Source organism: Schistocerca americana, chromosome 4 (genome assembly GCF_021461395.2).
Source record: "Schistocerca americana isolate TAMUIC-IGC-003095 chromosome 4, iqSchAmer2.1, whole genome shotgun sequence".
NCBI lineage: Eukaryota > Metazoa > Arthropoda > Insecta > Orthoptera > Acrididae > Schistocerca > Schistocerca americana.
In genome coordinates this window covers 426,390,279-426,416,939 of record NC_060122.1, presented here as the reverse complement: position 1 = coordinate 426,416,939, position 26,661 = coordinate 426,390,279, and the positions used below count along the sequence as shown (strand labels likewise).

At 43.8% G+C, this 26,661-nt stretch overlaps 1 protein-coding gene across 1 annotated transcript in view; it reads right to left on the bottom strand.

Moving 5' to 3' along the window:
• Positions 1 to 24,987, bottom strand: part of LOC124614040 — a 422,676-nt gene extending 397,689 nt beyond the window's left edge. The window contains exon 1 of the mRNA XM_047142870.1: positions 24,911 to 24,987. Coding sequence (XP_046998826.1) covers positions 24,911 to 24,928 — 18 coding nt within the window. The 5' untranslated portion in view covers positions 24,929 to 24,987. The remainder of the gene's footprint in view (positions 1 to 24,910) is intronic.
• Between the last annotated feature and the right edge of the window lie 1,674 nt (positions 24,988 to 26,661).

Below are 26,661 nucleotides of genomic sequence, written 5' to 3'. Positions count from 1 at the left end.
GTAGGATGGTGGCAAACATTGAAGTCGTAGGTTATGACCTAGCAGTATGGCAAAAATTACAGGATGTGGACAACGATTGTAAATAGACACAGCCACAATTTAATATGTGTGACGGTCTTCTGTGCAGGGAAACGAAGTTAGGGCTAAGGGTAGTAATACCAGTGAAGTTGAGGGATGAGGTTTTAAAGGAAGCACATGATCACGTGTCATCCGGTTATGGAGGGTGTAGAGTGACGAATAGGAGAGTGGCGGAGAGATATTGGTGGAGAGGTAGGAGAGTGCATGTATATCAGTATGTCAAGAATTGTATACAATGTGCGCAGAGAGCAGACTTTTAGTCGGAAACAGACACAGCTACAATGATTACCAGAAGCGGTATGTCCATTTACCTTCCTAGGGATTGATGTCTTAGGACCTTTCCGGCGAACACCATTGGGGAACAGATTCGTTCTCACAATAATAGATCATTTTTCGAGGAATGTGGAGATGGTACAATTCAGAATGTTTTGAAACGGGTACAAAAGGCGAATACAAAGGCTTTAGAAAGGCAGGAAGATGCAGTAAAGCGGAAAGAAAGTTTACTGCAGTATAGAGTGGGGCAATGGGTAATGCTGTCCAGCCCCTATATGCAAGAAGGGAAATTGAAGAAGTTCCTCACGAGGTGTCAAAGGCCATACCAAGTTGTTGAAACCACATCCCACGTTAATTTTAATCTTCAGCTGCCAACTAGAACGACGAGAGTACACGTTGGGCGGTTACGGCCATTTAAGGGTTGCCCAGATGTGATTCCAGGCGTGTCAGCAGAAGGAAAGAGGAAGAAAGAGAGAATGAAGAGAGGTACTAAGCACACAGAAAACCAGGAAGGTATAGCATGTAGTACCATATGCTTTGCGATCCAGAAAGTAGTAGAGTATTTGTAGTTATTTTTTTGTTTTCATGTCATGTATCATTGGGTTTGCGTGGAGTAATTGGGCATTGTACTTTCATATGTTGTATGTATTTTCGAATATAGCCTGCTGTGGACAGAAGTCCTTTTGAAGAGGGAGGAAGGGTGATGGAGATCCCTGTCCTCAGGTCACTGAAAAGGGAGGTGTGGCGTCTGACGTATGTGGAGTGTTGTTGGAGGAGAAATCAAACGCAGTTCTGGAGAAATAAATGTGTCAGTGTATCTTTTGCGGCAAAGCCGTAATAAATACGTGTTGAATGATGTCAGAGTGGTACTGTTTCCTGTTTAAATTTTTAGTTATCGACAGTACTGGGTCAGGAAAGTCGTGTTTACTGCACCACTTCATATAATGTAATTTAAGGATGAAAGTAGTCACACAATCGGTGTTGTCACTTCTGGCACCAAATGTAGTAGCGTCAGACGCCGAATGTAGTGGAATGACGTAGAACACACCATATTACAACTTGATGAGAACTTTCCAAGTGATTTATTGTTCCCAACTACAGTGTCCTCGTTCATCTCGGTCTGTGTCACTGGGCCCTGAAATGCTGAGGGAGCACCCCGGTGGCCTGTGCAAACGCAATGCTGTGTCATGCCAGCCTTGGCCGGCCCGCTGAGTTCCAATGATGTCAGGATGGCTGCTCCAGCAGCCGACTAAGCGGCCACTATCCTCGTTGTCTCAGCGCTGTCCGCCGGGAGCTGTAGACTGGCCTCGCTGCTGTTTCTTCCTCTCTGGCGTAGCTGAGATCGCGGCGGCAACAAGCGCCCGCGATCCGGCGTCCGAATCTGCGGCCCTCGCCTCGGGATGTCTCCGGCACGTGTCGGGAGCCGAGACGACTGCCCGTATTAGCGAGCCGAAAAGTGGCCCGCCACTTGCTGGCTGTGGACCCCGCGTTGGCCTCAGAGGGTCGAACCAACAACCCGCTGTGGACTGGGCTGTTGGCGCCCCATCTGTAGCTGCGTGTAGCCCAGTGGTATGACACGCGCTGCCATCCAGGAGAGCTGTCACACTTGAATGAATCTCGTTAGGAAACAGTACCTATTTATACTCAGCTGTGCGCCTCTGTTTCACTAACGTGCTGCTTTGCATCACGTGCGCGTAACACTTAGGTTGGCCAGCGGCTCCCTTCTGCCTGTGACTTGCGCCATGCAAACTGCAGTGCGCCCTCTCCGGCAGTTCTACGCCCTTGTGGCCCCTATTTGCCTTCGCAACTGCTGGTATGCATAACTCACTGCAGTCCGGCCTGCACCTGGCTGTATCTTGTGCTCGGAATATCGCACAAAACTAACTCTCCCTATCCTAAACGGTGGTGCCCCTACAATGATTTTGAGCATTGTTCAAAGGCACGCAAACGTTTCCCTGACTCGTTTGCTCTTTAGACAAATCATTTCATGAAATATTTGATTGATTTATTTTATTTTTATGTTCATGTTTTATTCAGAAAGTATGATCTTATTGACACCTCATTTCACTTCCTTGCGTCTTCTCGAAATTCCTAAATTTAGTACTTAATTCGAAGGAAGCCTTTTTGACAGTCAAATGTCACACCAATGTGACTCTTTATGTGCAAGATAGCTAAGCCTTGAAGAGATGAACTTTCTGACACTTCATTTACTTAGAGCTAGCAGCAACTGTTCGTGAAATATTTCAATTTTTTCTCAGATTGGTAATTAACTTTTATTTAATTACCCTCAATACTTTCAAGTAATCAAATATTTTATTGCAGTACTTTGACACCTCATTTTCGGGCACTGTTTGTGCATTCGCACAGAAAAAGGAGATGGTCAAGTGGCCGAAAGAACAGATACCATCGGTGACCATGCAGCTCGTTAGAATGAAATTACAATGAAATGAACACCCTTATCTGCTTACAGGCGTTGACATACAACAGGGACATACGAAAACGTGTGCCTGACCGAGACTCGAACCTGGGAACTCCTGCTTACCTGGCAGACACTCTATCCATCTGAGCCACAGCGGACATAGAGAATAGCGCGACTGCAGGGATTTATCTCTGGCACGCCTCCCGTGGAACCCACATTCCCAACGTATTGTCCCGCACTACATTCGTAGTACCCCCGCTCTTACGGGAATCGGCAACGCGCCGCGAGTAATGAGTATAATGGGTGGGGGTACTAGGAATGTAGTGCGGGACAATACGTTGAGAATGTGGGTTTCGCGGGAGGCGTGCCAGAGATAAATCCCTGCAGGGGGACTGATGACCTTCGCTGTTTAGTCCCCCTTAAACATCCCAACAACCACCACCACCACCATCCCTGCAGTCGCGCTATTCTCTGTGTCCTCGGTGGCTCAGTTGGATAGAGTGTCTACCATGTAAGCAGGAGATCCCGGGTTCGAGTCCCGGTCGGAGCACACATTTTCATCTGTCCCCCTTGACGTACGTCAACGCCTGTAAGCAGCTAAGGGTGTTCATTTCATTGTAAGAAATATCATTCCGCTGTCGACTTTAAATACAATTCCGATATATTGGTTACATTTGGTACACAATAATGTATGGCCTAAAATGAATAATATGCAATGTTTACCCAATGTGATTTTACCTCTGCAAAATCCATGTGGTCATTTACTTCGTTTCGTACAGAACGAATAACGAAACTAAATTCCAATCTTCATTCAGCGAAGATATCAAGCTGTAGGATGTGGATGAACCAGATTTCTTCACCGAACAGTTTCCTCAAAATTTTATAGGAGACGGCACGTCGGCTCCAGTTCTTTGCCGAGAAGACTCGCAGCTGCGGCTCTCAGTGACGCGCGTGCTGCAGCGACAAGATTCAAACATCGCTTGAAATCAAACAACGCAAGTTGTAGCAGAGTGCGGGCCCCTTCTACTCTTCCCCGCCTGAGGTTGTCCTGCCGTCACACCGGTAAGGAAGTACCATCTTATACCATACCACACAGTAAACTGCATTGTGCCCCGACTATACATATTAGTAGTGACAATTTTTCATTGCAAATCCAGCCTTTAAAAAAATTTGCGTCCTCTCACTATAAAATATGTTTCCTTCTTTTAGATGCAGTTGAATTTTAAAACGTGGCTCCGTAACTACATTATCCACCCATTTACAATTTTTAGATGTTAATGGATCACGTCTTTGTCACACTTCGTTCACCAATGTAATGTAGACAGTCTTCACTGAATAGTGTGACTAGGAGCGCTGGGTACACCGACAACCTTTTAGCATTGTGAGTATGTTTTAGGTCTTACGTTTATAAATTTTAATATCCACGAAGTGGAGATACTTATATTACATCTACATAAATACTCCGCAAGCCACCATACGGTGCTTGGCGGAGGGTATCCTGCAAGACTATTACTCATTTTCATTCCTGTTCCACTTGCAAATAGAGCGAGGGAAAAATGACTGTCCATATGCCTCCGTATGAGCCCTAATTTCTTGTATCTTATCTTCGTGGTCCTTAGGTGCAATCTATGTTGGCGGCAGTTTCAAAAGCCCGTTCTCTCAATTTTTCTCAATTGTGTTTCTCGTAAAGAACGTCACCTTCCCTCCAGGAATTCCCGTTTGAGTTCCTGAAGCATCATCTCCGTAACACTTATGTGTTGTGCAGGGAGGAGACCCCCCAAGAGGGATCATTGCCGACAAAATTTTATTTGAATAAATTTTTAATGCATAATGTTCGGCCGTAGCCGGCTTGGGCATACTGTGGTGGAAGGTGCTGGCCGGAAGACCATGGTCGGCACATTCCTGCCACGTGCTCCTCGGTCAGACTCAAGTCCCACGGGTTGGTTGCGCTGACGGGGGTACGCTACTAGCAAGGCGCGTTGGCGGAATTAATCCTCCAATCAGAGACTAATCGTGTGATCACGTGGGGACGCGGCCGGGAGCGGCGAGAGCGGCTTGGAAACAGCTCCGCGCTCTCTTAGCTTCTGACCTCGGCCCCGAGTAGTCGCTCCTCTAGCCTCTGCCTCTCTGATGAGCAGACGGCAACCCCTCTTGGGGCTGCTCAGCCCTACGTAGGCACCACTGTACCATCATTACAAGAATAAACTGGGTCCATTGCACTCAATTAATTTTCATTTTACAACGCCCTCCGCTCCTGACTTCTATCCTGACGAACAGTGTTGTTCGAACCTACCCATAACAAATCCAGCAGGCTGCCTCTGAATTGCTTTGATGCGTTCCTTCAGTCCGACCTGGTACGGATCCCTAACACTCGTGCAGTACTCAAAGATAGGTCACACCAGCGCCCTATATGCGGTGTCCTTTATAGATGAAATACTCTTTCCCAAGATTCTCCCGATAACCCGAAGTCGAGCATTCGCTTTCCCTACCACAGTTCTCTCATGCTCGTTCCACCTCATATCGCTTTGCAGCGTTACGCCCGGATATTCAAACGACCTGACTGTTAAGCAGGACAGTAGTAATACTGCATTCGAACATTACAGGTTTGATCTTCCTACTCATCTGCATTAGCTTATATTTTACCACTTTTAGGAGTAGCTGCCATTCATCACACCAACTGACAATTTTGTCGTCTTGTATCTTCCTACAGGCACTCAACTTCGACACCTTACCGCACACCACGACATCATGAACAAACAACTGCAGATTGCTGCCCATCCTGCCCGTCAAATCATTTATGTACACAGAGAACAACAGCCGTCCTGTCACACTTCCCTGGGGCACTCGTGACGATACTCTTGTCTCTCATGAGCACTCGCCGTTGAGGACAACATACTGGATTCTATTATTTAAGAAAACTTCGAGTCCCTCACATATCTGTGTACTTACTCCATATTTCAACAGCTGTGGGTGCCCAGAGTATAAAATACTTTGCGATCTCATCAGTTACACGATCTACCAGTCTAATTTTCAGCATTCTTCTGTAGCACGTCATTTCAGAAACTTCTATTCTCTTCTTGTCAGATCAGTGCCACTATCATATAACATGCCACTACCATATAACGCTGCACTATAGATAAATGCCCTCAGGAAAGCCTTTCTAAAACTTAAATTTATTCCTCTTCTTCAGAAATGCTTTTCTACTTCGGCCATCATCAGTTAGCCTGGAGCCCAAATAGCGAGACTTGTCTATTGCTTTTGGTGTCTCATTTCTAATCCAGTTTCTACTGTGTCACATGACTTAATTCGGCTACATTATTTTACTTTTGTTGATGCTCGTCCTATGAACTCTGTTCAAGACATTATCTATTCCATTCAACTGCTATTCAAAGTCCTTTGCTGCTTTTTCAGAGTAACAATGCCACCAACAATCCTTAAAATTTTTATTTCTGCACCCTGAACCTTAATTCACTCTCCAAATTTCTGCTTTGTTTCCTTTACTTCTTGCTCAAAGTACAGTTTGGCGTTGTTGTATCTATACAGTACGATTTTCCTAACCGGGGACAAACTGCAGGAAACGGTTCATAACAGGATAAGAAGCGAGAAAGGTAATATGAGTATAGAGCTGGAAAAGGGTTCGAAGGGAGGTACACCCACTTCAGGATGGAGATCTTTGACAGTCACTTGCGTACCACCACCAGCCAGCTGACTCGCCAGCTTGGAGTAAGCCAGACGAACATGTCGAACATTCTCTGCGATGGCTACCACGCCCCATATCATTTACATCGCGTGCAGGCCTTATTACCTACAGACTTAAATCCGCAGCGGCGGTTTTGCGCTGGTTCTGCCACCCATCCATTACAGACCTACGAGGGACGGTATCGTCAATCTTTACAACACCCACCTTCGGGTGACCCCGCATCCCATGTTGGAAGACGTGCCTTTGGTGGTACGACAGGTAATGTGGCTCCGGGCCACTGCCGTCTTGAGTGAGAAGCTAAAACATTAGGGCAGACAGAACATTCTCATTTGTGTATCTCATGCGTGCTTTCAATTGTTGAAAAACTCACTGTCAAAGATCTCTTATCTCCACTTTTAGGTGGGTGTACATCCCTTGTAACACATTTCAGGCAATATGTCCATATGACCTTCCTCGACCCTTATACCCAAAGGGGTCCTTTGCCCGCATCTCGTGGTCGTGCGGTAGCGTTCTCGCTTCCCACGCCCGGGTTCCCGGGTTCGATTCCCGGCGGGGTCAGGGATTTTCTCTGCCTCGTGATGGCTGGGTGTTGTGTGATGTCCTTAGGTTAGTTAGGTTTAAGTAGTTCTAAGGTCTAGGGGACTGATGACCATAGATGTTAAGTCCCATAGTGCTCAGACCCAAAGAGAGCGTTTATTGCAGTTTGTCCTCATTTAGCATTTAGCAAGATCACCCTATATAGCGATGAACACTGGAAATAACCCCGTGCTGCGACAATTTATTGAATCACTCGGGAAACTGTATCCAGGGTGTTCTGTATGGCCTGGGTACAGTTCTTTTCATCTGTTAATGTTTATTTTCGCAAAGCTTGGAAAAGGGAAGCTTCGAACACTTAAAAACACTGTACGAAATAGAAATGTCGAGATGTACATGGGAAAAACCTGTGAATGTACTTTATTTTAACTCAGGTATTCGCAAGAAAACTATTGTACTCATACATAATTAACCTCGCAAAATTTTGTGGAAAAAAGAGTGCATTCACTCGGGTGACACGCGAAATAGATGGTAAGTATGATGATAGTTGGCTTGAGTTGGTCCTCTAGTCAAACTGATGATGACAGTAACAATGTGCCAATAAACAGGGATGCTGCATCAAGCAGTTCTGAAGATGACACGGTTTTAGTTTTTATCTCTGTGTTTATACTGCAGAGTTAATTAGAACCGTCTCCGCTAGTTTTCAAAAGACACGCATCTGTAGACCTGTTCTGTAACTTTCAGAGCAAAGCCGTCCGCGAGGACAATGTTCGACACTGCCCAGCTGTGCCTGCGAAGGGAGGCGAATGTAATTTGTCAAACTGTGAGGCAACTCCAGTAACTGTCTGCAAGAGGTGTAATGTTCACTTTTACATCGACAAAAAAATCTGTTTTGTGGTTTTCCATAAATAATAAGAACCATATAGATCAAAAGTAACGAATTTTTCTGTATTATCACGTTTCAGAAAAGTATGTCTGTAATTATTAGCAATTCAACATTTAATTCATCTCTATCATTAAATACCTACTGTAAAAAATATATAACGCTTGAAAATGTACCATACTAACTAGACTATTAGTCATACAAATAAGAATGACGAAGCGCTTCAGTATGCTTATACAGGGTGAACATTAATAAAACCGACAAACTTCGGGGATGGATTCCTGACTGGAAATGGAGAAAAAAATATTCTTTGAACATGTATCCGCAAATGCATCGTTGCCACGCTAAGTGGCGCTAACGAATGAAAGTTCCTCTGACCACGTGCCGTGGGTTCCTTGTGCGTTGCAATTCCTGTGAGTAGCACAGCATACTGTAGGCAGCAAAATGATCCTATATTCATGTCTGGAACAAGCCGAGACGGTGTTTGTGTATGGCCAAGCAGATGGAAACGGTCGAGAGGCAGAACCCGGTCCTCCAAACCTGGTGTACCAACAGTCTACCGCCTCTCTGCACGAACGTCTGCCTGAGAGGACCATGATCGTACAAACACCCAAAAATGACTTGAAATGTTGTTTGGTTGGAATCTGTAAGGGTACTTATTTTATTATAACTGTGCTGCCTCTTGATCGTTTGCATCTGCTTCGCCGTACACAAACATCGGCTTGATTTCTTCGCGACATGAATACTATTCTGCTGCCTACAGTACGCTGCCTCAATCACACAGCCTGCAACACACAAGGACCACGCGGCACGTGATCACAGGGACTTTCATTCGTCAGTGCCATCTACCGTGGCAACGACGCATTTCCGGACACATGTTCACAGGCCTTTTTTTGCTCCTTTTCGAGTCAGAAATAAGTCTCGGCAGTTTGTTGGTTTTATTAATGTTCACCCTGTATGCATCAAGGATGTTTGACACTTGAAAAGGTTTTGGCACCATATAGTTTCATCTGATTAAAGCACCTGTAGGTTTCGAGCAGGATCCCCCGTTTCGTTAGATGCTGAGGCGCAGTTCCAATACAGTTGGAGAGACTCTGCAGTGCTGTTCGAGTTTAGGGGAACACCAAGTGAGCAGAGGCGTGGATGGGAATTTGGATTGAGGTGGGAGGCGTGCTAGGGTAGTCCGTGCAAAGCCACTGTGTCAGGGCGGAGTGGTGTTCAGTGCGCCTGCCCAGTGAGCAGAGGACCCTAGCTTGAATACCGGATAAGGTACAAATTTTCATTCGTCGCTTCAGTCTGCATCTATACATCAAAGATGTTTGGGACTTTAAAAAAAGTCGGGAACCATATATAAAAATCAAAAAAGTTTTGCATCACCTCGGTTCCGAGAGTTCCGGAACCTGTACAGAAAATTGGAGTAGATATCAACATAAACTTCATTTCTGCCCTTTTTATTGCTCACGAAAACCACACATTCCATGTTGTGCCACCATACAGCGAGACATTCAGAGGTAGTGTGGTCCCGATTACTGTACACTCCGGTACCTTTAATTCCCAACCAAGTAGCACGTCCTCTTGCATTGATGCAAGCTTGTATTCGTTGTGGTATACTATCCACAAGTTCATCAAGGCACTGTTGGTCCAGATTGTCCCCCTCCTCAACGGCGATTCGGCGCAGATCCCTCAGAGTGGTTGGTGGGTCACTTCGTCTATAAACAGCCATTTTCAATCTATCCCAGGAATCTTCGATAGGGTTCATGTCTGTAGAACATGCTGACCATTCTAGTCGAGCGATGTCGTTATCCTGAAGGAAGTCATTCACAAGATGTGCACGATGGGGCACGAACTGTCGACCATGAAGACGAATGCCTCGCCAATATGCTGCCGAAATCGTTGCACTACCGGCCGGAGGATGGCATTCATGTATCGTACAGCCGTTACGGTGCCTTCCATGACTATGAGCGGCGTACGTCGGCCCCACATAATGCCACCCCAAAACAGCAGGGAACCTCCACCTTGCTGCACTCGCTGGACAGTGTGTCTAAGGCGTTCAACCTGACCAGGTTGCCGCGAAACACGTCTCCGACGATTGTCTGGTTGAAGGCACATGCGGCACTCATCGGTGAAGAGAACGTGATGCCAGTCCTGAGCGGTCCATTCGGCACGTTGTTGGGCCCATCTGTACCGCGCTGCATGGTGTTGTGGTTGCAAAGATGGACCTCGCAACGGACGTCGGGTGTAAAGTTGCACTTCATGTAGTCTACTGCGCACAGTTTGAGTCGTACAACGACATCCTGTGACTGCCGAAAAGCATTATTCAACATGGTGGCGTTGCTGTCATGGTTCCTCCGAGCCATAATCCGTAGGTAGCAGTCATTCACTGCAGTAGTAGCCCTTGGGTGGCCAAAACGAGGCATGTCATTGACAGTTCCGGTCTCTCTCTGTATCTCCGTCATGTCCAAACAACATAGTTCTGGTTCACTCCGAGACGCCTGGACACTTCTCTTGTTGAGAGCCCTTCGTGGCACAAAATAACAATGCGGACGCTATCGAACCGCGGTATTGACCGTCTAGGCAGGGTTGAACTACAGACAACAGGCCCCGTGTACCTCCTCCCTGGTGGAATGACTGGAACTGATCGGCTGTCGGGCGCCCTCCGCCTCATATACTCTGCTCATGGATGGTTGCTTGCATCCTTGGGCGGGATTAGTGACATATATGAACAGTCAAAAGGAATGTGTCTGTGATACAATATCCACCCTGTGTCTGTGATACAATATCCACAGTCAACGACTATCTTCAGAAGTTCTGGGAACTGTGGTGATGCAAAACTTTTGTTGATGTGTGTAGTTTTATATGTCTATGGATTATTATTGCAAGGGAGCCCAGAAGCACAAATTGATGCAGACAGTTGCCCTGCATAGGAACGTCTAGCCGTCACCGAAATGGTAATCACGTGGGTGCAATCAGCGTCTCCTATTGGTCGTAATGGACTAGTTCTCCTTTGCACGAAGTGTATTTGTGGACAGGTTTGTGTTTGCTCTGAACAATGTATTTTCACCAACTTGTATCACGACGCACGTTCAATTTCGCTTACAATGCGTGATGTATTTAGATTCTGCTTATCCTGTATGTGAGAGATGGAGATGTGTGTGAAATCTTATGCGACTTAACCGCTAAGGTCATCAGTCCCTAAGGTTACACATTACTTAACCTAAATTATCCTAACGACAAACACACACAGCCATGCCCGAGGGAGGACTCGAACCTCCGTCGGGACCAGCCGCATCCTGTATGTACCGTTACATTCTGTATTTGTCTTTTGTAATTGTGAACGTGTTCGCCTTTGTGTGTCATCTCCTCAATCGTGGTGTGGTTAGATCAACAAACTCTACATCATCATCTACTTACATGCTGATGAACCAAAACATTATACCCAGTGTTCACGAGATTTCATGCCATATACTGGTGCTACGGGACGTGCGCAGTAAGGAGAGCGTATAAGCGAAGAGGAGACGATACGGTCCGTAAACTGGGAAATCCATTGCCAAGGGGCAGCTTGTTATGTGATAGTGCTTGGGAACGAGCAGCTCGTAAACGGCGAAGCTTTCGGCTGTTCGCTTGCTACTGTTGTGAACATTTATGGAAAGTGGTTGAAGAACGGTGAGAGCACAATGTAGTATATGTCGACACCTCGTCATAGAACTCGGATGTCAGAGGCTTGCATGCTCTGTAAAGTAGGATAGTAGGCGATCTGTGGCAGATCTGACTGCACAAGTACAATGCTAGTGCAGACACAAGCACGGAACACGTAGTTCAGCGCACATTCTTGGAAATGGGACTCCCAGTTGCCATCTTCAATTACGATTGAAATGGATACGGAAGCATCGATGTTGGACCACAGAGCAGTGGAAACGTGTCGCCTGGTTTGATAAATCAGGTTACTTGCCACACCGCCGGCCGGTGTGGCCGTGCGGTTCTAGGCGCTTCAGTCTGGAACCGCGTGACCGCTACGGTCGCAGGTTCGAATCGTGCCTCGGGCATGGATGTGTGTGATGTCCATAGGTTAGTTAGGTTTAATTAGTTCTAAGTTCTAGGCGACTGATGACCTCAGAAGTTTTCGCATAGTGCTCAAAGCCATTTGAACTTGCCACACCAGTTCCACGGTCGTGTCCGGACACGCCGTCATCCACGTGACCGGCTGCTCAACGTATACATCGCTTCACGGACAATGGCCATTGGGGGCGGTTATTATGCTATGGAGGACATTCACCTAGGTTTCTGTGGCGCTATGATAGCAATTGTAGGTACCATGACATTTGTGGACTACGTGAACATTATTGCGGACCACCTGCATCCCTTCGCGCTTGGTATCATCTCCAACGGTGATGACGTCTTCCAGCACGATAACTGTCCAATGTTATACTCGTACTACAGTGGTTTCAGAAGCATGATAGCGAACTTACTGTTGACGTCTAAGCCTTGAAATTCACCAAATCTGAACCTGATAGGACGCATCTGGCGCCAGCTCCGTTCACTCGAACAACCAGCCTGTTGTTTACGAGCAATGCGTGACCCGTTTGTGGGTTTCTGGCACCACGTACCAAAGACTTGTCGAGTTCACACCACACATAATCGCTGCTGCATTGCGTTCCAATGGTGGACCATCGCGCTGCTCGCAAAATTTTTGTTGCTTGGCGGAAGACTACTTGGCGGAAGACTACTTCGTGGTAGTTATCCTATTTTCAGTCTTATACTGAGCACGGGAAAAATGACTGTCTATATACGAGGGGCGTTCAATTAGTAAAAAAATGGCTCTGAGCACTATGAAACTTAACATCTGAGGTCATCAGTCCCCTAGAACTTAGAACTACTTAAACCTAACCAACCTAAGGACATAACACACATCCATGCCTGAGGCAGGATTCGAACCTGCGACCGTAGCAGCTGCGCGGTTTCAGACTGAAGCGCCTAGAACCACTCGGCCACAGCGGCCGGCCCGTTCAATTAGTAATGCAACACATTTTTCCTCGGGTAATTTCAGTTGAATAAATGCGGAAATTGTTGTGAGACATCGTTGAATACCTGCTCTTCACCCTCTATAGTTTCAAGAACTTCCGATAGGTGGCCGCGCTTTACGTAGCTTTCAAAATGAGGTCTGCAATGGAGAAACGTTCCAGCAAATAGCTGTCATTGAATTTCCTTTAGCGGAAAACCAGAGCTTGGTAGATATTGATAGGCGCTTGTAGAACGTCTACGGACATCTGGCAGGGACCAAAAGGAGGGAGAGTCGTTGTGCGAGGCGTCTGTCATCATCGCAACAATGTCGCGCAAACCAGTGCGATGTTCCGCGTGCCAACTGGCTGCACACAACTGTGATTCTTGCAGTGTTGGAACGGGCAGCCACTCTCATTCGATGTAATCGGCGAATCACAATCAGACACGTCGTTGCACAACTGGACGTCTCTGTCAGTAGCGCTGACACACCCATCCACCAATCTGGTTACTGAAAGGTGTTTGCCCACTAGGTTCCTCGCCGCCTAAAAAAAGATCATAAAGAGCAACGAAGGATCACCTGTGCGGAACTGCTTGCGCGTTACGAGGCTGTTCGTGGCAATTTTTGGTCGAACACCTTCACAGGTGATGGCAAATGCGTTCATCACTTCGAACCGGAAGCAAAACGGCAATCCATGAAGTGGCACCACCCCACCTCTCCTACAAAGAAAAAGTTCAACCTCAGCCGGTATACTCATGGCGACGGTCATCTGCGACTCTGAAGGGATTATTCTGTTTGATTTTTTCCCTTATGGTGCAACGATCAACTGGGAGGTGCATTGTGCTACCCTCAGGTAATCGAAGAAACGACTTCAGCGTGTTCGTCGTCACAAAAACGTGAACGAACTTCTCCTTCTCCATTACAACGCAAGGCCTCGCACAAGTCTGCGCACCCGAGAAGAGCTCATGAAACGCTTTCGACTGTTCTTCTTAATCTACCTTGTTGTTGTTGTTGTTGTGGTCTTCAGTCCTGAGACTGGTTTGATGCAGCTCTCCATGCTACTCTATCCTGTGCAAGCTTTTTCATCTCCCAGTACCTACTGCAACCTACATCCTTCTGAATCTGCTTAGTGTATTCATCTCTTGGTCTCCCTCTACGATTTTTACCCTCCACGCTGCCCCCCAATACTAAATTGGTGATCCCTTGATGCCTCAGAACATGTCCTACCAACCGATCCCTTCTCCTGGTCAAGTTGTGCCACAAACTTCTCTTCTCCCCAGTCCTATTCAATACTTCCTCATTAGTTATGTGATCTAGCCATCTAATCTTCAGCATTCTTCTGTAGCACCACATTTCGAAAGCTTCTATTCTCTTCTTGTCCAAACTATTTATCGTCCATGTTTCGCTTCCATACATCGCTACACTCCATACAAATACTTTCAGAAATGACTTCCTGACACTTAAATCTATACTCGATGTTAACAAATTTCTCTTCTTCAGAAACGCTTTCCTTGCCATTGCCAGTCTACATTTTATATCCTCTCTACTTCGACCATCATCAGTTATTTTGCTCCCCAAATAGCAATACTCCTTTACTACTTTAAGTGCCTCATTTCCTAATCTAATTCCGTCAGCATCACCCGACTTAATTAGACTACATTCCATTATCCTTGTTTTGCTTTTGTTGATGTTCATCTTATATCCTCCTTTCAAGACACTGTCCATCCCATTCAACTGCTCTTCCAAGTCCTTTGCTGTCTCTGACAGAATTACAACGTCATCGGCGAACCTCAAAGTTTTTATTTCTTCTCCATGAATTTTAATACCTACTCCGAATTTTTCTTTTGTTTCCTTTACAGCTTGCTCAATATACAGATTGAACAACATCGGGAAGAGACTACAACCCTGTCTTACTCCCTTCCCAACCACTGCTTCCCTTTCATGTCCCTCGACTCTTATAACTGCCATCTGGTTGCTGTACAAATTGTAAATAGCCTTTCGCTCCCTGTATTTTACCCCTGCCACCTTTAGAATTTGAAAGAGAATATTCCAGTCAACATTGTCAAAAGCTTTCTCTAAGTCTACAAATGCTAGAAATGTAGGTTTGCCTTTCCTTAATCTTTCTTCTAAGATAAGTCGTAAGGTCAGTATTGCCTCACTTGTTCCAGTGTTTCTACGGAATCCAAACTGATCTTCCCCGAGGTTGGCTTCTACTAGTTTTTCCATTCGTCTGTAAAGAATTCGTGTTAGTATTTTGCAGCTGTGACTTATTAAACTGATAGTTCGGTAATTTTCACATCTGTCCGGATTTCGCACCTTCCAACTTCCACCTGTTTGGCGCAATGAAGGATGCGTTTCGTTGGAAGCAGTAGTTTGATGATGGGGAGGTTATTGAGGGAGCAAGACATTGACTCCGGCGTCGACCAGTACAGTGGTACCATGCGGGCATATTGGCCCTCCCAGTAAGGTGGCGCAAGGCCTTAATATTTAGTGGACATTACGTTGAAACATAGGGTTTTCTAGCCAGAAGCGTGGAGAAAAGACTACTGGAATCCTGAATAAAGCCATCTCACTTTCAGAAAAATAATGTGTTGCATTACTTTTAAAACGCCCCTTGTATGACTTACCTCTTATTGTCACTATCCGCACATGAGGTATACGACGGTCCAGTCTTCCACGAATATCGATGCTGCCAGAGTTGCCCAATAGGGCTTAGAGAAAGATTATGTCAGTGCTATCCTGTCACATGTGCAACACAAATCTGCTACGATTCTAGCAGCGCATCTCAGAGTTCGTTCGAGTTCTGCTTGATAAGTATTCAAAAGTGTGGCGAAACACTCTAGAACTTATGACACTAACGTGTTTTATAATGTCTCCTTCATACATGCAAGCACTTATCCGAACTCTACAAGCAAATCTAACTCTTCCATTGTCTTCTCTTCTACTGATTTTAGGTGGTCCTCGCATTTGGATCGCTTTTTATGGTCGCCCTTAGGCATGTAAGCTACGTGGAACATAACTGAAGTTTGCCATTGCTCTCATACAGGGTGATTCAAAAAGAATACCACAACTTTAGGAATTTAAAACTCTGCAACGACAAAAGGCAGAGCTAAGCACTATCTGTCGGCGAATTAAGGGAGCTATAAAGTTTCATTTAGTTGTACATTTGTTCGCTTGAGGCGCTGTTGACTAGGCGTCAGCGTCAGTTGATGCTACGATGGCGACCGCTCAACAGAAAGCTTTTTGTGTTATTGAGTACGGCAGAAGTGAATCGACGACAGTTGTTCAGCGTGCATTTCGAACGAAGTATGGTGTTAAACCTCCTGATAGGTGGTGTATTAAACGTTGGTATAAACAGTTTACAGAGAATGGGTGTTTGTGCAAAGGGAAAAGTTCTGGACGGCCGAGAACGAGTGATGAAAATGTAGCACGCATCCAGCAAGCATTTGTTCGCAGCCCAGGAAAATCGACTCGCAGAGCTAGCAGAGAGCTGCAAATTCCACAATCAACTGTATGGAGAGTCCTACGAAAAAGGTTAGTTATGAAACCTTATCGTCCGAAATTGGTTCAAGCACTGTCTGCAGCTGATAAGATTAAAAGAATCGATTTCTGTTATTTTATCCTTGCTCAAATGGAAACAGATGAATCTTTCGTTTCAAAGATTGTGTTTAGTGATGAAGCAACTTTCCACACTAACGGGAAAGTCAACCGTCACAATGTCTGTATATGGGGCACTGAGAATCCGCGGGAAACAACTCAGTATGAACGTGACTCGCCTAAGGTGAACGTTTTCTGTGCCATTTCAGCCAATAAAGTTTTTGGTCCCTTTTTCTTCGAAGGTGCTACTGTAACTGGACTACAGTATCTGGAGATGTTAGAGAATTGGCTGTTCCCTCAGCTCGAACAAGAAGCACAACAATTCATATTTCAGCAGGATGGAGCGCCACCACATTGGTACTCATCTGTCCGTAACTACCTGAACGTCAACTACCCGAGGCGATGGATCGGCCGCCAGGCAGCCCGTGACAGAGCACTTCATCACTGGCCTCCAAGAAGCCCTGATCTTACCCCCTGCGATTTTTTATTATGGGGGTATGTTAAGGATATGGTGTTTCGGCCACCTCTCCCAGCCACCATTGATGATTTGAAACGAGAAATAACAGCAGCTATCCAAACTGTTACGCCTGATATGCTACAGAGAGTGTGGAACGAGTTGGAGTATCGGGTTGATATTGCTCGAGTGTCTGGAGGGGGCCATATTGAACATCTCTGAACTTGTTTTTGAGTGAAAAAAAACCTTTTTAAATACTCTTTGTAATGATGTATAACAGAAGGTTATATTATGTTTCTTTCATTAAATACACATTTTTAAAGTTGTGGTATTCTTTTTGAATCACCCTGTATAATCAGATACTATCGGTCCACTGCTTTTTGATGTCGCATGATTTAATGTTCGTTATTAGACGACGATTTGCTACAGTGTGGAACACTTTTATGTAAGTTTATGTAACAGAATTTCTCGGGAAGAAAGTTGCCGTTCTTGCAAAATTTTTAGTTCAAGTTCCTTGGGTATCTCGTTTATCATTATGTATGGTCTATACTCACCTTTTTGCGACTTCCCCATTTAAAACACATGGCGGGAGATGAAGTGAGAGATGCAAGGAATGTGGACTGAGGTTGTGAGGTGCCTTTTCGCGTTCTGGTTGAGAAGTCTAGAAACGTCTACTTGTTTCACGATGTCCAGCTGCTCCGTTACGCATACGATTTTATTACACGGCGTAATTACACCATGACAAGTCAAGCAAATGTTACCTTTGTGGAATTCCGACATTGTGTTAGCAGAAGGACCAGTTACTTCCTTTACTCTTACTGTTTCTATAGTTTTATAGGTTAGTTGTGTTCACATTTAAGTTAGTGGTGACTATTTTCTGGCGTATTTGTTCATTTCCAAACCATTCCTTGAATCATTCGCTGTGATTAATGAAATAATCTCATTGGGTAGCAGTTACACATTTCGAGTTGTTCTCAACCGTTCTCATTAAAACAATCAGTGTCCTCGGTGCTATGATGTACTACAGTATTTCCATGATACTACTAAATTATTAAGTACTACAGCTAGTCCATGATGCTGCTAACTACTAGAGGTAGGGGTGTAAATGTGGAAACCCAGTTTGTTTTTGCTGTATAAAAGAAATGTTTACTTCTCTTTCAGCTTCAAAAATTAGCCAAAGCTAATTCATAATGTTTTAGCAATGAATGTAATATTATGAAACACAAAAACTAAATATGTTAAAAATTAAAAAACATTTTCTGCTTGCACAGCAACTCACTAATTTTTCAAGAAGTGCAGATAATGTGGAAACGCCTTAAAACTGTGGGAAACTGATTACTTCAAACGGAAACTATTGAAAATGTTAGAAACTATTTTCTTCTTCTTCTTCGCGGATGGATCACTTAGGACCACGCGTAATCAACATTTGTTGGCCTTCCTTTTCGCCCAGTATTCCTTCATAAACAACGAATGGGCTAGCTTTCGTTGCATAGACCATGTATGTCGGTTAGTTTTTCTCTCTTCTTGCTCAAAACCCCGTGTGTTTGTGATTTTTCTGATTTCATTTCTATCGTGTAGATTTGGAGACCCTAATTCTCTCAGGTCTTTTTCTGTCTGTTTGTACCAGTTCGGTCTTGTAGTTTTGTTCTTTAAAATGTATGGATTTTGTGCGTTAACGTGTTTGAGTCCATTCTTTCTAAATGCCCCATGAACTGGATTCTTCTCATGCGCATTGTGTCTGTTATTTTGGAGATATTTTTATATATTTCTGCATTGGGCTTTGGATAATGCACTCCATCTTTAGTTCTTGGTCCTAGGATTTTCCTCATTATTTTACGTTCTTTCACTTCTAATTCCTCTTTTAGTGTTCTGTGTTGAAGGTTTAGTGTCTCAGATGCGTAGAGAGCTTCGGGTTTAATTACTGTTGTGTAGTGTAGTATTTTGCAGTTCAACGAGAGACTCTTTTTGTTGTAAATGTTTTTTGTTAATTGAAACGCCGTCTCCATTTTCTGGACTCTTGATCTGACAGATTTCTTTTCATTACAATTTTCTGCAATCCATTCACCTAAATATTTAAATTCTTTTACTCGAGAGATGTCGTTATTACCAATTTTGAGATCAGAAGGTGCATCGTTGATGTCAGTCATAAATTTTGCTTTTTCAAATGAAATTTGTAATCCTATTTTTTCTGCCTGCTCTTGTAATAATTCTAGCTGTTTCTGTGCATCGGTAATGTCTTGTGCGATCAGTGTCATGTCAGCAGCAAATGCTAAACAGTCTAACTCTATGCCCTTACGTCTTGGTCCCAGTCTGTGTCCTGGTGCACCTGCTTTTCTCCATTCTCTAACAAGTTTTTCAAGAGCACAATTGAAGAGCACTGGGGACAGTACATCCCCTTGTCGTACGTACTCCTGTGTCTATTACAAATTCTTTGCTCAATTCTCCCATAAATTTTACTTAGGGTTTGGTCTCCGTGAGTGTTTCTTTTATGATGTTTGTTGTCTTTTGATCTAGTCCAAATTCTGCTAATACTTCAAAAAGGGATTCTCGCTCTATACTGCCATATGCTTTTTTAAAGTCGACAAACGTGATGACATAACTTTTGTTTGAAGTACTATGAAAATATTTCATTGAGTTTTTCAAGTTAAGGATTTGTTCTACACATGATCGACCTTTTCTGAATCCACCTTGGTATTCGCCTAGTTTTGAATCCAGCTGAGGTTCTGCTCGGTTTAGTAGGGCTTTAGACAGAATTTTGTATGTTATTAACAATAAAGAGATTCCACGACAGTTGTTGGGGTCTGTTTTACTTCCTTTTTTGTACAGAGGATGTATGATTGCTGTCTTACAATCTGTGGGGATTTTTTCAGTTTTCCAGATTCATGTATAATTTCTTTGAGTTTTGCAATGAGATTTTCTCCTACATTTTTCCATAATTCTGCGATGATTTGGTCTTCTCCTGATGCTCTGTTATTTTTCAGTGACTGAATTATCTCTTTAATCTCCTGTAAACTTGGTGGCTTTGAGTCTAGGTTTTGTTGTGTGTGATGGAACTCAAATTTTTCTCCAGGCTTTTCACAATTCAGTAATTTAGAAAAGTATTTTGCAAGAATTTCACAGTTTTCGGTGTTGGTATGGGCAATTTCCCCATGTTTATTTTTGAATTGGAGTGATGGAGGAGAGAACTTTGTTAATTTTTGTTTGAATGTAGAAATTTCGGGAATTGTTTTTCTTGAAATCATTTTCTATGTCTCGCAATTTTTTGTCTTTGTGTTGTTTACGGACTGTTCGTACTGCTTTTGTGACTGTTTCCTGGTATCTTTGAGATCTTCCAGGGTCTTTTGATTTTTGTTGCACAACCAATTTTGCCACGCCTGTTGTCTGAGATTTATCAGTCGGTCACACTCATCTGTCCATCATCGGTGTTTACGTGTTCTTGTTTGCGGTGCTACAGTTTCACCGTCTTTTAAAAGTCCTGCTTGCAGTTGTTGCCAATTTTGTGGTTTTAAATTTTGTGTTTCTTTTGTAAATTGTTCACTACCATTTATCTTTTGTACATCATATTTACGGTGTACAGATTTCTTAGAGAATTTTCTTTTTTCTGGAATGACATCTAGGGAGAATTTTGTTGGGTAATGGTCGGAATCTAGGTCTAGTCCATTAAGGACTTTAAGCTTCATGATTTCTACTGTATTTACGCGGGAGATCATTACATGATCCAACTGATATTCACCTAGTAATAGATTAGGTGAGATCCAAGTTTTCGTTTTCGAGGCTCTTTTCTTGAAAAATGATGATTTGAAAAATAGGTCGTGGTTTTTGCAGATTTCAATGAGTCGCATGCCATTCCGGTTGGTCTGTGTATGCCCTGACCATTTACCTACCCAATATCGATATTTCTTTTCTTTACCGATTTGTGCATTGAAATCGCTCATAAGGATTTTGACATGGTTATTTGGGATGTTTTGGTCAATATTATCTAATTGGTTCCAGAATTCTTCTACTTCTTCCACTTTGTTTTTGTTAGTGATCTTAGTTGGTGCATGTCCGTTGATTAGTGTGACTATCTTATCATATTTTATTTTGTATTAAATTTAATATACTCAAAAATATTTTTAAACGCAACTGTATTATAAAAGTGCTTCATAAGCGAAATTCACTTGCAAAAATCGCATATGTAAATATCTCCTTCATTTCCGGCACACAAAGAGTGACTCCACTCCTCACACATTACACACTTAATCCACAATTTTCCCCAAAGGTCTTTGGAAAATGCGCCTTCACAAAAAATACAAATTGCATCTTCTTCAGTAGGTTTTTCTTCCCCAACTGCGAGATCCAAATGTGACTCGCCTGAAGAGACAGTTGGTGCATTGGGCTCTTCATCTGAATCCTCAGTTAAGTTAAGCCGTTTCTTGCACGGGTTTCTAGGAGGAGTTTCACGTTTTTTCTTGCTTTTGGCAGGTGCCTTAGGAAGCTTCTGTTTACCCTTCAGTAAGGAGTCTTCAAGGCGTGTTTTATAAGGCGAAGGTGTCAAAACAGCTGATGTACCTGGCTTACAACCTCTATTGGAAACCGTCCTCTATAGAGGAGGGACTGGCATGATATCTTGTGGAGACACACACGTATTTCTCAATAGCATCAGGTAGTACAAGCTTACGTCCAAGTCTCAAAGAAACACAATCTTCAGGTGACATATCACTATGCACAAACCTTTGAAGTGTCGTCTGAGGTACACTGAAAGCTTTTTCCGCTTTTCTTAACCCCACCTGCTTTCCCTTGAGGCTATTATAGCCTTAATCATGTTTGCAGCATCTCACTTCTTCACAATAGATATCGGTTTCAGATCAGTTAGCTTTCGTGGCATATAGAAACAGGCGCAAAACGTATTAGAAGTGATGTATTTGATGTCGGTATTGTGGAAAAGTTCCTACAGTGCCATCGTATGTATGCTTCCACATTACCTACACAAAGGCCATTTTAAATTTTGGCAGATTACATCAAGCAACTATCCGTTTAAGGTTGACAAAGAACTGGTAAAACCTTCTATGCACCTCCCTTTATAAGCTATCAGACGTAAAGAAAGATAACTACAAAGTATATAGATAAGTATAATAGCACAACTTACCTCGAAAAAGGTTTAGAAACTGCGCGAACGTAAATTGCATCACTGTCACGGCGTCTGATGCTCAACTGACTTCTAACCCTCTACCGTGACAAATAGGAACTATTGCAAAAATTTCTGGCTGCGCCACTACAGTGCAGCACTCCGCAGACCAGATACTAGACGTTTCCACATTACCCACACGCTTCCACATTTACACCCCTACTTCTATAGTATGTCACTGATGCTACTACTACATTAGTAGTAACCTTAAGGATATACTATTGTAGTTAGCAGCAATGAGGACATAGAATGGTGAACCGCAGGCAACAGCTCTAAAAGTATAATGTTATACTATAAAATTGTTTCATAAATCAAATGGTTCAAATGGCTCTGAGCACTGTGGGACTTAACATCTATGGTCATCAGTCCCCTAGAACTTAGAACTACTAAAACCTAACTAACCTAAGGACATCTCACACATCCATGCCCGAGGCAGGATTCGAACCTGCAACCGTAGCGGTCACGCGGTTCCAGACTGAAGCGCCTAGAACCGCACGGCCACACCGGCCGGCGTTTCATTAATCACAAGCGAACAAATCAGGTAATTGTTTGCAAATGAACATATACTTTTGAAACTAGTTGCCATTAACTCAAATATGAACACTGCTAAGACAGAAAACCAAATAAATAGTAAAACGTACGAAATACGTAGTTTAGAGAAAGACAGCTAGTCTCGCTGTCATTCACCCAATAAAACGGAATGATAGTCTATACCACTGATCTGAGGCCTGTTCCAATTTCATTACACACTGATGAATTCATGATCCGACCACTAGAACGGAAACAGTACACAGCGAACAATCTCCCCTAAATATCCATGTCTGCTTCCTTACTATGTTCTGAGGACTGCAGGAAACTCCATCTTGATATAAAAATAGAAAAATATTAGCCACAAATGTTTAAATATGTGTGAATTCCTAAGGAACCAAACTGCTGAAGTCATGGGTCCCTAGGCTTACACACTACTTAAACTAACTTATCTAAGAACAACACAAATGTCCATGCCAGAGGTAGGACTCTAACCTCCGGCGGGAGCGACCGCGCAATCGGTGACATGCAGCCTCAAATCGCGCGGCCACTCCGCGCGACAAGTTAGTCACAGAAAGTCAGATATTATTTTCACTTTAACAGCCCCTTTCAACTCAGTATCGTTGCCAACCGTCTTATCCAGAAAGTTATTATAAGAGATACCCCTGTCGTATATGCAATAATGGCTTATGGGGTAGTGTAGTTATAGAAGCGACCGAAATAATCACAGCACCCGTAACAGAGACGGTGGCCTAAAACTCATCGCGAAGCTGAAGCGGGCTCATCTAACAATGCTCGTATACGACGATGCCGTGTCCACCGTGACGTCACGCGCAGCAGCTAGAGTATGGACGCGTGTCCCAGTAGCCCTCTGGCAATCATTCCACTTGATGATGACTAAGCAGTACGAGGTGCATTCAAGTTCTAAGGCCCCCGATTTTTTTTCTAATTAACTACCCACCCGAAATCGATTAAACTGGCGTTACTTCTCGACGTAATCGCCCTGCAGACGTACACATTTTTCACAACGCTGACGCCATGATTCCATGGCAGCGGCGAAGGCTTCTTTAGGAGTCTGTTTTGACCACTGGAAAATCGCTGAGGCAATAACAGCACGGCTGGTGAATGTGCGGCCACGGAGAGTGTCTTTCATTGTTGGAAAAAGCCAAAAGTCACTAGGAGCCAGGTCAGGTGAGTAGGGAGCATGAGGAATCACTTCAAAGTTGTTATCACGAAGAAACTGTTGCGTAACGTTAGCTCGATGTGCGGGTGCGTTGTCTTGGTCAAACAGCACACGCGCAGCCCTTCCCGGACGTTTTTGTTGCAGTGCAGGAAGGAATTAGTTCTTCAAAACATTTTCGTAGGATGCACCTGTTACCGTAGTGCCCTTTGGAACGCAATGGGTAAAGGATTACGCCCTCGCTGTCCCAGAACATGGACACCATCATTTTTTCAGCACTGGCGGTTACCCGAAATTTTTTTGGTGGCGGTGAATCTGTGTGCATCCATTGAGCTGACTGGCGCTTTGTTTCTGGATTGAAAAATGGCATCCACGTCTCATCCATTGTCACAACCGACGAAAAGAAAGTCCCATTCGTGCTGTCGTTGCGCGTCAACATTGCTTGGCAACATGTCACACGGGCAGCCATGTGGTCGTCCGTCAGCATTCGTGGCACCCACCTGGATGACACTTTTCGCATTTTCAGGTCGTCATGCAGGATTGTGTGCACAGAACCCACAGAAATGCCAACTCTGGAGGCGATCTGTTCCACAGTCATTCGGCGATCCCCCAAAACAATTCTCTCCACTTTCTCGATCATGTCGTCAGACCGGCTTGTGTGAGCCCGAGGTTGTTTCGGTTTGTTGTCACACGATTTTCTGCCTTCATTAAACTGTCGCACCCATGAACGAACTTTCGAGGCATCCATAACTCCATCACCACATGTCTCCTTCAACTGTCGATGAATTTCAATTGGTTTCACACCAAGCAAATTCAGAAAACGAATGATTGCATGCTGTTCAAGTAAGGAAAACGTCGCCATTTTAAGTATTTAAAACAGTTCTCATTCTCGCCGTTGGCGTAAAATTCCATCTGCCGTACGGTGCTGCCATCTCTGAGACGTATTTACAATGAACGCGGCCTCATTTTTAAAACAATGCGCATGTTTCTATCTCTTTCCAGTCCGGAGAAAAAAAATCGGAGGCCTTAGAACTTGAATGGACCTCGTACAAGGTGGAAAGCTCGTGGCATCTTAACCACTTAAGCGCAAGTAAACATTACCTTCGCAAGGCTTTGCATTCTTACGTTACGAGGGATGGTCAGTGTAGACCCACCAATTCTCTCAATCGCGTGTAGTGAGTAGGACAGCCATCTACCAGCACCTGAGAAAACAAAATATTAGTGTCGTTCTTAAGTCACAGCCTCCACTTAAATATAATATGTAATTACAAATGTGGTCAGGAATGTATTTTGCATTGCTGTCTTGTTGAGAGCGCGCCCTTTGCAGCTGGCGGATGCGACGTCAGGCAGTGGGCGCAGGAAGGAAACACTGAAGCAAGGCACGGGCAGTTGTTGGCGCCCATGGCAGTAACATGCTCGTATAGTGTGGTACTAGCAAATATGTTTTAATAAACGTGTTCTGTACAAGTCAAACTTTTATTCAACGTATCGCAACAAGTATGGATCAGTTATTATTTCTAAACTGTACTAGAACTTCTTAATATGGCGGCCTGATTGGGATTTGTATGACGCAATCGCTGGCAAACGCAGAGTTTAATAATTTAGATAATGAGCGAAGTCAGAACAGCGTGAAAATGACGATAAATGAAGAGAATCCAAACGACTTAGGGACCGAAGTTGGAGAACATCGGAAGCCACAGTGTCAATAACCGCGAGCAGCGGTCTTATCCGCGTCAGGAAGCGGGGAACCGAGCAAGCCACGCGGCAGCAGCAGCGGCACAGGGCAGAGCAGGGAGCCGGCTTCACGTGCGACGAAAAGTGAACTGTCTCGTGTACAGATGAGTTTTTGAAACTTGTGTTCTCCTCAGTGCGAATTTAAAAAGGAATAAACTGAACGAAACTGTGTTAGCCAAGTCACTAGTGACTGTAGATTTTCAGAGAAATAAATCAGTGTAGGTGTACTGAATAGCTCTGAAAAGGTAGTGAATTCTATAAATTTACTAGTGGGTGGTCTAGTTAAAATAAATGGCAATTAGGCGAAATTACACAGAGCGTAATAGATTACAGACTGAAATTAAGCAAAGCGTTCAGTCAACGGGGAATATTTTGTGGAAGGGAGAAACAAAACAAGCTGAAAAAGGGGACTATTTGCAGCAGCCAAATAATTTAAATAAATATGAGAGAGTGAATGTAGCAGACAGCAATGTACGTACTGATGTAGATCAAAATTCTATGAATTCTCGGGCAAAAAACGTTTCTTCTTCTGATAGTGTCATTGATTTTTGATGTTATAGCCGATTTTATTTGTGTTAATGATGGAGTGAAGCTGATGGGGTTGGTACTCATTCAGAGAAAGTTGTAACAGATGTTTTAGTAATATAGAAGATGTTGATGTCGCAGAAGTCTTTCTAGTAGTGAAATCAGCAACAGCTCAGTATACGTTACTGTGGATCTAAGGGTGTTATATCAAACTCAGGTGCATCATGGAAAATTGTTACACAAAACAAATAGGCAACACTGTTGATGTTGCTGAACTGGCAGAAATGCGTGATTTTTGTTAAGAAATTAAGAAATTGCAGGAAGAAGATGATACCATTATGTCAGAGTGGGTGATAAAATGGTTTACGATGATCATGATCAGAGGGACTGGAAACAATTTACCCATCTGTGCCAGTAAACGCAATTGAATTATTGAAAACCCATAAATTCCGTCTTTCCAGTGATATGTTATGGAATGTAAATAAGAGAATTGCATGGAAGAAGCTATACAAAAAACTATCTGAAGGTGAAGTGGAAATAGAGCCTTCGGAAGAGTAATGTAAAAACATACAGCCGTTTGGAGCAGAAGAAAA